This window comes from Oryzias latipes, chromosome 17 (assembly GCF_002234675.1).
Source record: "Oryzias latipes chromosome 17, ASM223467v1".
In the NCBI taxonomy this organism is placed as follows: Eukaryota; Metazoa; Chordata; class Actinopteri; order Beloniformes; family Adrianichthyidae; genus Oryzias; species Oryzias latipes.
This window is the reverse complement of record NC_019875.2, coordinates 10,014,459-10,026,927: the sequence shown is the minus strand read 5'-3', so window position 1 is coordinate 10,026,927 and position 12,469 is coordinate 10,014,459. Positions and strand designations below refer to the sequence as shown.

Below are 12,469 nucleotides of genomic sequence, written 5' to 3'. Positions count from 1 at the left end.
TTAAGGATTAACCAAATGTATCCTTACATAAAGGAATAAATTTACTTCATTAAAAAATCGAAAAACTTTCTGTCAATTTATTGAAATTTTTGAGTATTATGTCAAACTACACTTAATGCATGTTGAACACCTACTCCGTTACTCTTTTAATCTATTGTAAAAGCGTTTTCAGTGCTCTTTTAATTATGATTATGCAGATTTTAGCACAAATCAAAGAATCCTGTGTTGTTTGACAGTTTCTGCCGAGGTGCAGTAGTTCATTAAAAACTTGGCTCTGAGTTTTGGGCAGGACCTTTGGTGCAGATCAACCCCGCCCCATTTCCCCTCCCCGTTGCTGAGAGCTTGAAGCAGGATTTTGTGGCCCACCCGGCATATTTTCTACATCACAAATAAGCTCTTTTTCCTATGGCTTTTTTCATCTGGTTCTGATTCACAGCGATTTCAATAAAGAGATACTCAGAAATGCAATTTCAAGTTTACTTTTCTTCATATATGTTCTCCATGATGAGAAAAAGGCTACAAGAACATGTTTAAAACACCAAAACCACAATTTTCATCTAAGTTGGTCTTTAGAGGACTATTGTGGCACCTTATAAACAACAGCTTTATAGGCATCCTGCAGTTTTGACGCACTTTCATCTTAATGCATGAACGGACCAGAATAATCAGAGAATGTTCTGACCCCTTCCTTTCCCGTCATGGGTGCTGCTGCTCCGCTGCCGAGCTGCAAGATTCCCAACAAATGACTTCATCATCCTCACCGTCTCAGTACCTCGGTGGGAAAGCTCCTCCTTTCCTCTGAGACTGTATAACTAGGTCAGCCTTTGCCTGGGGTCACCCATTTCAGAGTTCTGGACCTCCAAAGTAGGGAGGACATTTGTGGAGGAGACCCGCTCCATTGACTCCATCCATCTCCTGTAAAGTAGCACTGACATTCAGTGTTCCTGTTACCAGGAGCCAGACTGCTCTAAATGGCAGCGTTATTAATGAGCTGCAGACTCAGTTGGATCTATCAGCAATCTGCCTGCTGAAGAGACACAAACATCCATCATGTCTGTCTACACATCAGTGTCAGGCTGTTCTGTCAGACAGGTTTTGGTTGGAAGTTCTTTAATCTTCTTAAACTTCTGATTTTTGGGGTGACTGCAGAATTTCTGAACAAGCGGACATTGTGAATCCTGTAGCATCACAACGCAGAACCATCAGAGCTTTTAGAGTCACCAGCCTCTTAACACTGTTATGTTTACTCAAAATGTACGTCCCCCTCATTAAGAAACTCCATATCACTGTCTCTGTGCAGCCATTTCTCTCTTTGCTTCTTCTCTAAAAGCCAGCAGATGGAATTGAGATCAGACCTCCAGTCCAAAAGCTCCTTCTTCTCTGTGGATCTACAATCACAGACACTAAACAGAACCCACTCGTGTTGTTGCTGCAGCCCGATAGAACTCGATTATGCCCTCATTACCGAGGGGAGAGTGATAACCTGGCACGAGGTCGCTGCTGCTAAAAGCTTTGTCATTGTTGGACTTCTGCAGAAACTCAAGATTTCACACGATATTTTTTGTGATGCACAGGTGATAAATCAAACAACTTCTAAGTAATGTATAACAGGCATTTCTTGGGAAAAATAGTATTTGGTCAGCCACCAAATGTGCAAGTTCTCCCACCTAAAAAGATGAGAGGGCTGTAATGTTTATCAGAGGCTCTCTTCAACTATGACGACAGAAAGAAATACAATCCAGAAAACCATATTGTAAAAATGTATTTGTAAATTCTTGTTAAAATTAAGTATTTGGTCAAAAACAAAAGTTCATTTTAATGCTTTCTTATATACCCTTTGTTGGCAATGACCAAAGGTTGTCTTTACATGGTTTTCATTCACTGTAGCTGCTATTTTGGCCCATTCCTCCATGCTGATCACCTCTAGAGCTGTGATGTTTTGGGGCTGCCACTGGACAAAACAGTCTTTCAGCTCCCTACGAATATTCTACACAGAGATCTGGAGACTGGCTAGGCCACTCCAGAATCTTCTTACAAAGTCACTCCTTTGTTCCCAGGGTGATGTGTTTATAAACGTTGTCATGCTGAAAGACCCTGCCATGTTTAATCATCAATGCCTTTGTTGATGGAAGGAGGTTTTCACTCCAAATCTTAGTACATGTCCCCATTCATTCCTTCCTGTAAATGGACCAGTTGTTCTAGTCCCTTTGCAGAAATCCTGTTGTGGATCATCCAAGTGCTCAAACTAGAGATGGGTCTGGACATGTACTGGCTTAAACAGGGGGACACATCTGGCACATCAGGATTTGGGTCTCTGTGTGTGACTGATGGTAGCCTTTGGTACTTTAATCTCAGTTCTCTGCAGGTCATTCACTAGGTCCACCTCTGTGGTTCTGGAATTATTCCTTGTTGCTCTTAACGATCATTTTTACACCACGAGGAGAGATCTTGTGTGGAGCCCAGGATGGAGGGAGATTTTGGTAATTTTTTTTTTTTTTTCATCAAGCTGATTACCTATTGCAGATTCGGTCCTAAAAGCCTTGTACAGGTCTACAAATGTATTTCTGGTGTCCTTTGACAGCTATTTGGTATTAGCTATGGTGGAGTTCTGACTAGAAAAAGAAACACTCAAAAACACAATTTTACTCATCATTTTCTTTAAATATGCTCTCCACCATGAGAGAAATGCCACAAAAACATGTTAAAATCATGATTTTTTTTAATGCTGATTAGTTCAAACGTATCATTAACACAGATACAGTGGAGGACAGAGTAGGCTCCTATAGAAGAAGCTACAGATCTGTGAGAGCCAGAAATCATGGTTGTTTGTAGGAGACCAAATACTTATGACAGAGGAATTTACCAATATATTTCATTAAAGTCCTGCAATGTGATTTACTGGGTTCTTCCCTCCCATACAATACTTATGGGGGGTTATTTATTTTTTCCATCCTTTTCTTTAAATAAATCATAACCAATCTTCTCTTTAAACAATTGCACAGATTAACCCGCTAGATGATAAAATCAATTTTCAGTTGAATTAGCTCCTGTTGGTTTTGATTTAATGTAAATAATTAATGATCACTTAATCAAGTGGGAAGGAGAGGCCCCTTGGGACTAGTCTAGGGAAACGCAGCATTCTGGAATGATTTTTCTGATATTTCCAGTTTGAAGCTGTTAGATTCAGCACTGAAAACAAAACATTATTGAACAGATTTTTCAATTTTGTCCTTTTTTTGCAGAAATAAATATTCAACAGCTGCTAATGACCTTAAATAAATCCTGTCCTGTGAGTGTGAACGTTTAAAGTTAAAGTGTAATTAAGAACAAAAGGACATGTGAAAAGCTGAAACAAAAGCGTTTAAGGTACAAACTTAATGCTAAATTAGCTGAAGAAACCGAGTGTATTCAGAAAGGTTAAAGAAAAAAGAATTCATGAAAAACCTGATGCCAACTGCTGTAGATGATTATTGGTTAAATGTGCAACAAGTACCAACATTTGAACATCTGAACAAGTTTTTGGAAAAAAAGACTAAAAATGCTTGGATATATCTTAGATAAATCAAATGAAATTGCTTCATAACAGCTACATTTTGTAAAAAGCTGAACCATTTTTATGTTCCCTCAAATGTTGTAAATACATTCTTTAACTGATAAAATTATCAGGTAAATCATTGGTTATGAATAAATTTCCTGTTGTTTAAATGATTGAAAACTTTCCCCCAAATGTGATAAATTTTCTGAAATCTTGAACTCTTGCATCATTAACACAGAATACAGTTTTAAAGAGTTTGAAGTTTCTGACCTTTATTGCCTTCGAGTCCAAAGTCCTTTCAGGTTTTGAAAAAACATACAAATGAGCAAAACCAAATGTAAGGAGCTGAATGTTTGGTATTCTGGAATATTGAGAAAACTCAATTTATTATGAAAATACTTGCAGAAGAATAAGAAGAGCATCTTGTTAGTGCCCTGTCCCTCCCCATCCGTATTTTGCCTTCTCTGGAATTAAAGACAGTATTTTCTGCACTATTATAAGGCGCAATAATTAAAAAACAACAACAACATTGAGCCTAATAACCTGGAGTGCCTAATAATTCAGGTTGTGCTTTCTGATATTGATGCTATTTAATGTTTGGTTGGGTTTTACTGTGAGTATGCTAACATGGCTAGCGTGTAGTGGTGTCGGACTGTGTTTTGTTTTACGTGTTCCTAACAAGGTTGGGAGTTAGATACAGTAATCTTTATCACCCATTTTTTTAAGTGTTGCAAACAGGATTGGGAGTGACAGGTATTGGGAATACGCTAATGTGTAGCGGTGTTGGACTTCCTTTATTCTATGAGTTTATGAGCAGCCGTCCTTACCTGTGCACTAAAAGTGAGTGTGGTGCGCAGGTAAAGTTTTTTTTTTAGATTTATTCATTTATTCGATACAGGGATAGGGCATATTAATTAACGTTCCTGTTAATATGCCAGAGTTAGCCAAAGGGCTATTTTCCCCTAGGTAGATGTTAAAATCACCCTAAAAGTTTAAAATAAAATATATACATAAAATTATGTACATATATTAAACATTACATTCAGTAAAATTAGCAGTTAACTTAAAAGAAAATTGGCGATAAAATAATCCAAAATCAAACAAATTTATGAACATATACACACATACAAGACAAAATGGTGAGAGAGGATCGGTGAGAGGAAGTTTACTTAGTGTTGACAGCTCTGATTGTCAAGGAGCCATTTCTTTAACTGTGTCTTAAATGAATGTGTTTTGATTTCTAATAGTTAAAGATGGCTGTCTCCCAACACTGCCGTGACTGCATCAACAAACCTCGACATACAGGTCACTAACCTCAAAAATGGCATTCAGAAACTTTCTGATGATGTTGAATTCTTTGCTAATTATTGACCACTATCAAACTTACCGTTTTAAAGTAAAATGTAAGAAAAGACAGCTTCAATCCAATTCAATGAGTTTTTAAATAGAAAATGACGTCTTTGAAAAGGATCAGTCTGGTTTTAGGAGAAACCACCGCACAGAGACGGCCCTTGTTAAAATAGTAACTGATATTAGATGTAACCTGGACTATCAGAAACTCTCAGTCCTGGTATTACCGGATCTGAGTGCTGCATTTGACACAGTAGATCACAGTATTTTACTCAACAGGCTGAGAGGTTTGGGCATCTCTGGTACCGTTCTGAAGTGGTTTTATTCCTATCTCACAGATCGAAGTATTAATGTAAGTATGGATACATGCTCCTCAAAGGTCTTTGAAATCAATTGTGGGTTCCCCAAGGTTCAATTTTAGGCCCACTACTTTTCAATCTTTATAAGCTGCCACTTGGAGATATCAAAAGGAAGCCTGGCGTTTGTTTTCATAGCTATGTTGATGGCACACAATTTGGGTTTTTGCATCCCGGGGTTCAGTTACTGCTTTTCGTATTTCTCTGTGTTCACATTCATACTGTTTTTTTGTAACTGACCTTCACCAATGCATTAAGCTCTTAAATCTCCAATTAACCAAACAAATGGAATAATTTGGAGGTAAACATCAATCGGAAGTTTTTCTGGAATATTTAGGAATAGTGCGCTCAGATTTTCAGGAATTGGCACCTAATGGATGAAGCTTTACTGAATTTTTCTGGACTTTATTAAAGCTTTCTCTACTCCAAGAGGAGAGATGAAACTTTCTTTTTTTTATTATTACATCTGAAGGATAATGATGCCAATTACTTCCCAGTTTTCTGCCGGAGCTGGTAATTTTCCTGCAGCACATTTAGGCTGAACACACCGGTGTGCTTACTTACGTGTGTTATGTCCTCTGGCAGCTTTTTGCAATCTCAATTAACAAACGGGAGAATGAACACAGAAATGATGTCTTCCACAGACTCCTGCAGCTTATTGTCAGGCGCTGTGCAGAGATTCAATTACAACAGCTTCACTCGTTCTGCAGAACCCCCACATTTCATTAATTTTCTCTCGTAAAAGACTTCCACTTATTAAAATGCAGGAGATACTGGAGGAGCTGAGTGTGAGAGTTTCTGCAGCAATGTAGCCCTGCAAAATGACATCAGCAGACATTTTATTCACCACATACGTTTTCTGCTACTTGTTACTGAGAAAGAGAACTACCTCAACTTGATTAATAGTTAAGGTGAAAAATGAACAAATCCAAGAACGGAAAGAGTACACATCCGCCCGCATCTGTTGGTCATGTGACTTTAGTGCCAGTAGATTGAATTCATTAACTGTATGATTGTCAGACTGAGTGACCCCTCCCCCCTCAGGCTCTAAATATGAAGTACCTGCTTGCTCCAAGAAAAAAATCCCATTTTCTTCTGTAGTGCAAGTAGAGTTATAAAGTGGCCAATCAGAGGCCTCAATGAACACAAACAAGTGAAAATTTGGATCCATGAACAAAAGTTCTGTAATTTGTTACGTTTAAACTTATGAATTTATATTAAATTAAAAATTTGAGTTCATAGTTAACTCAACTCAAAAATTGTATTTCATATAAGCTAATAATTTTATAACTGCTTAGGAGAAAAACTTGTTTGACAAATGATCGGGAAACGTTTGAAATTCCAGTCATTACTGCAGCTCACACTAGAAAACAGAGATGCCTCAAACCTGATGTGCTTCAGGACCAAAGCCATGAATGCTGTTTGTCACAAAGACCAACACTTGTGGGAAGATTTTGGTCTGAAGTAAAGAACAAAATCAGAACAGTGTTTCATTATGCCTTTTTTTTTATCAGGTTGTTGCTTTTATTGTGGGTTCTCCCTAAAATGACTTTGAAAAAGTTTTTTTTAATGCTTGTTACAGACTAAATAAATTAAATGTGAGAACAATGTATGTTATTATATCATTATAATAATTTAAAAAAAAGTTGGTGGTAATTAATCATACTAACTTGGCCCAGCCCTCTACTCTGATTTAAAGAAGCAAAGCTGAAAACAGCTGACAGAGCTCAACTTAGTTTCACTGTCTAATTTAGAGCCTGAAGGCCCACAGGGGAGATTTGTTCCTGTAAAGATTTTAGTATCAAATAAAAATTTCCTACACGCCTTCATGATATTTACAGTCCCTCCCTCCCGGAAAGTGTGCTGAAATACTGCACCCCCTGGGCGTGAACACTTTGTTCTTCCTGCAGTGTGACACCCCTCAGATTATGGGTGTGATGCTTTCATGAGTTTTTTACTCGTGATTTGTGATGCTGCTGCTGCCGTTTCATCCAGAAAAACAGATTTTCAGTTCATCTCTGTCACCTCACTGCTCTATGTTCTAGGCTAGAGTAGATAAACCTGGAGACATAAAGTCCCACTCTGATCATCTTTTGATCTATTTTAAAAGCTTTCCCAGTGGTCTTTTCATTATGATTACGCAAGTTGTAGCCAAAATGAAAACACCTGAGTCATTTTCGGACATGGTCTCTTCAGAGCCCCGGTCACCAGGCGCTCGCCTGTGAGCCCCAAGGCCGGGCCTGGCTCCAGAGTGGGGCCCCGGTGACGCCAATCCGAGCGACGTAATCGGGTCCTTGTTCTTTCCTTTCATCAGGGGGTTCTGAACCGCTCTTTGTCTTGCTCGTCACCCAGGAGCTGTCTGCCATAGAAGACCCTACCAGGGGCTTAAGCCCCAGACAGTGTAGCTCCTGGGATCACTCGAGCTCTCAAACTCCCCCACCACGTTAAGGTGGCGGTTCACGTGGAAGTTTTTTTAATAAAAAAAATTTAAAAACCCAAAAAGCAAAGCTCTCAATTTACCAGTCGATCTTCGTTCCAGTACTCACCAATGGTCATTAGCTCTGGGTCGTGACCGAAAGAACGAGGTCCCGAATACAAGCGGCTGAAATGAGCTTCCTCCGTAGGGTGGCTGGCGCTCCCTTAGAGATAGGGTGAGAAGCTCGGTCACCCGCGGAGAGCTCGGAGTAGAACCGCTTGTCCTCCACATCCAAAGGAGCCAGCTGAGGTGGCTCGGGCATCTAGTCCGGATGCCTCCTGGACGCCTCCCTGGAGAGGTGTTCCGGGCATGTCCCACCGGACAGAGGCCCCGGGGAAGACCCAGGACACGCTGGAGAGACTACGTCTCTCGGCTGGCCTTGGAACGCCTCGAGGTCCCCCCAGAGGAGCTGGAGGAAGTGGCTGGGGCGAGGGAAGTCTGGGCATCTCTGCTAAGACTGCTGCCTTCACGACCTGGTCCCGGATAAGCGAAGGAAGATGGATGGATGGAAATAAAAAACATTTTTGTCTGGTCCTGATACACAATTATTTGAATAAAGAAATACTCAGAGATGCTATTTTAAGCTTCATTTTCTTAATATAGGTCCTCCATCATGAGAATTATGCCACAAGAACATGTTTGTAACACACTTTTATGGAAGTGGGTCCTTAAGATTTTTTTTTTTTTTGACCCAGCAGAAAAAATGTTCCTGAAAGGCTGGAGGTTGATCCAAGCAAGTGTTCATCCATCGATTTTACCAACATCATTTCCCAGCAAAGCTCCAGAGAAGGTCGACGGAAAACTCCGCCCTCTTCCGCTGCCTCAACCAGTGAGGAGTTTGAGGACAACCCTGACGTCCCACCACTTGTGTTAGAATTTGCGTGAGGTACATGGATGCACGACTGACAGGCAAAAGGATATAGAAAATGCAAACATTCAAAGTAAAATAAATTGTCAGAGAACCTACGGGAAGTTTAGAACAATTCTTAACAATTTGCTTTTTAGTTTCTAAAGTCCAGATGTTAAAAAAAGAAGACTATCTGTAAATGGACATCTCAGACATGTTTAAATAAAGTTTTATAATCTTTCTGAATTTTTTGAAAACTAAAGGTTTTCATCTATGCATATTTTAGAGATGTGTACTCAATCCCAGAAAATGCTACAAAATAAAGGTTTGATTTTGTAACGTGTGAGCAGGAGTCAGACGAGCAGAACGGAAAACATCCTCACCTGAAAGAATGTTTTATTCCTAAAATAAAGGACCAGGTCAGAGCCATCTGGGAGGAAATCAACTTGATTTTCAAAATAACATACTGAAAAGGTTTCTGATGTGATTCCTATGATAAAATGAATGAGGTGAGTCTTCATGTAGACACAAAGGTTATTCTTTATGAACTAACCTTTTATGGCTGGAAAGCTCTCATTTAGTAAAGATTAGTGACTTTTGTGTCACACTTCACCAAACATTTAGGAGTCACTTTACAGGATTTAAGTCAGAATTTTGCTTTCAGTTGTGTTTCAAGAACAAAACAAAGAGAATAAAAATTGTGAGGATATTTTTGCTCAAATAATATCAGAAAATAACTGCAATATTTAATGCTACATATGACCTAGAAAGGATATTAATGAAGTTTTTTTAATGGACAAAATAGATGGATACATCGTCAGTGGGTTTAATAAATGAAAATTCTCATTTGGTTCTTTTTATTCCTTGAGAGCAGAATAACAGAAAACCAATACTTCTTCTAACTGATGTTAATTTGTTGCGGGCCTCTTTCTGTGGCCTGTTTCCTCCATTTTTTGTGGCTTTAGCCTGTCTTTCTGATGCTCCCATCATCTTCCTCCCTAAAGGTCCATGCAGATATTCTGACATGGATCCTTTCTAGCCCAGAGGACATCAACCCAGAGATGTCTCAAAGTGACTCAGTTTCTCCTTGGAAAATTCTCTGAAGCCTCTGAAGTCTTCTCTCTGATGTCCCATCAGAAAACCCAGAGGTCACAGCTTCCTCCTCTTCCTCCTCGCTCGCAGCCCACATTGAAAGCTGCTTCGCCCTTTAGGGTCATCCTGACAGCCTCACTGGTCTTTTAATATCCAATCCTCTACACTGAAGTCTCAGTCCTTCATAGAAATTAGGATTTTACATTCATTTAGATAGAAACCTGACAAAATGAGGCAGAGCACTTCTGATTAAACTACTGTTTCCCAATCTAACAATAAAAAAAACACCTCTGGTTAGGGACAGACTCCAACAGATGACTTATAATTGCAAAATGGATAGAATAAATCAGACTGAAGTAGTGATGAGCACATTTCAGCTCACAGTTTCATGACAACTTGTCAGATAAATGCATCTAGACATTAAAGAAAAACACAATTATAAACAACAAACCACAACAAGAATCAAGTTTCTCATGCACGAGGGAGAGGAGCAAATGTGTTGGAAAAGGTCCACCACGTTTCTCTTCTCAAAGGTCTGCCTCTCCCTGTGCACCTTTTATTAAGAACACAAGTGGGAGGTAACAATTCAAGACAAAGACAAAAAGTTCATCAGGGGGTGTCGTCAAATGACCCTTTTGGTTGGATTCTAAGTTCAAACAGTATCCCTTATCAGCTGAGGACAGTGTGTCGTAAACCCCTCATCCTGGGTGGGGGATGAGAAGCAGATGAACAAACACACAACTGTTTTCAGAAGAGGTAAAAAGGTCAATCTAAGTTAACATTTAAAGAAATACATTTAAACAATGATAATAATAAAACAATTTCCTTCACATAGTCCCTCCTTTTTATCATTGATAAATGTTAAAATCTCACATCTAATATCACATCTCTTTTCAGTTTTCTGTGACATATTCATTTTTATAAAACTTTCAATTTACACTCAGATGAGAAGTTTTTTTTTTTTTTTTCAAGTAATTTCAATTTCAAAATCATTACAGTCATCTTGTTCTCCCTTTAATAACAAGTTGTATTCTTGACTCATAAGAACACTTTGTACTCAACCATTCACTGCTCTGGAAATCATAGATTGAATACAAGGAAAAATGCACATAGTAAACACACAACATATGATCAGTACCATAAGAATAGGTGTCACTATTTTTAACAAAAGTTGCCACCAGGAACCAAAAGCAAACCAGGAGAAGAAATCCCAAGATTGGGGTTTCCTGTCATCCTGCATTTCCTGCTGAACCTTTTCAAGTTGATGTAATGCTTCAGTGACGCTGTGACCTTCATCGGTGTTGTCAGGAATAAATGTACAACAGGTATCATTTAACATTTTACAAACACCTCCCTCCTGAGCAACCAATAAGTCCAAAACCAATCTGTTCTGTAGAACCATAAGTCTCATGCTTGACATTTCTTCATTATAGGCTTTAAATGCTTTGATTGTAGCGTTCAAAAATAAACCTAATCGATAATCAATGGTCTTAATTCTGAGAGCGTTTGTAGCATTTCCCACTCAGGGAAACAATGCCATAGTTACATTTTCCCCAGTATTCCAGTGTTTATGGTCTTCAGGTACATCTGACCCCCAAATGGAATCATGTGGCTTGACATCAATAAGGTTACGTCTGGGACGCAGGTGAGGCTCATGGACTGCAGAAACTATGAAAGTGTGACCTGTGACCTTTACAGAAACACAAATCCCACTCCAGTCTCTAGGCAGACTGAGGTAGAGGGCCTGCCCACATAACCAAAACATTTGACGAACCACATAAGTACCATTGTTACCTGGAATTAAATCTGGATTAGATCCAACACAACGTCCTCTGGGGCAGGGAACTGCATAACCATGGGAAACTCTGTCATTGATTATCTGGACTGTGAAGGGAACAAGAAGTTCATGACACATCTTCATCGGCAAAGTTCCTAAAAGTTCTGTGCCATTGTTAGTTACACAATGTGGAAACACAGTTCCTGGTTCCACACTAGCATATGGAGCTAATGATTTTTCATTTTCAGTTTTTTAAACTGATACAAACTCTTGCAACTTGGTCTTACAAGAGTACCATTTGAAGTGGTAACGGCTCCAGTACTAATATACCCTCTGGTACTACATTCAATGACACAGTCGCTTTTCCACTCAGAAAATTGCTTTGCCTGTAAATTAGGATGTAGGGATGAAGCTGGAATTACAGAACAACATAGCAATCAGATCAATGCATTTCCTTAGCCAGTAACATAACATACCTATACCAAGAATTTGTCATATACAGGTGAGTTATGTTCATTTTTGGACTATTCAAAACATCATGTTCATCAATACTCAGCCATCGTCGAGAAATGTTTAGTCTGTCCTCGTTGGTGGTTCTTCTTGTAGGTGGATAACGATTCCAAAAGAATCAAATCCATGTGGTTGCTCCTGTCAGGAATAGCAGGAACAGTAAACAATAAACTGTCTCTTAGCCCAGTTGGACACGCCATGGTGGATATGTACCTATCTTCGGGAGGGAGAGGTTACTAGCACATCACCTCCTCAAGTCCTCTAACAGTGTAGGATCCGTGTAGTGCAAAAGAGATCTGGTGTGCTTTGTTCCCTAAGACTAGGTGGATCTCTCGGCTTCGCTGACGTTGAGACAAGCAGCTTCTATACAGCTGCCTCCCTTTGTAGTCAGACTTCCCCACCTAGCAGTTGGAATTAGCCTCACCCAGATGCTTTTTCTTGCAGTGTGACAGGTGGATCCAAGACGTCCTTTCAGCAATCTTTACAGCTGTTGGTGTAGTCAGCAGGACTTGGAATGGGCCTTCCC

General features: G+C 39.4%; 1 protein-coding gene across 2 annotated transcripts in view; it reads left to right on the top strand.

Moving 5' to 3' along the window:
* The window catches only part of lrrc6 (leucine rich repeat containing 6), a 49,434-nt gene extending 40,624 nt beyond the window's left edge, over positions 1 to 8,810 (top strand). Inside the window, exon 12 of one of the 2 annotated variants that reach the window (XM_023965680.1) lies at positions 8,416 to 8,810. In XM_023965680.1, coding sequence (XP_023821448.1) covers positions 8,416 to 8,602 — 187 coding nt within the window. In that variant the 3' untranslated portion in view covers positions 8,603 to 8,810. Of the gene's footprint in view, positions 1 to 8,412 lie in introns of both variants that reach the window. The other variant, XM_023965679.1, reaches the window with a different exon arrangement.
* The last annotated feature ends 3,659 nt before the right edge of the window (positions 8,811 to 12,469 follow it).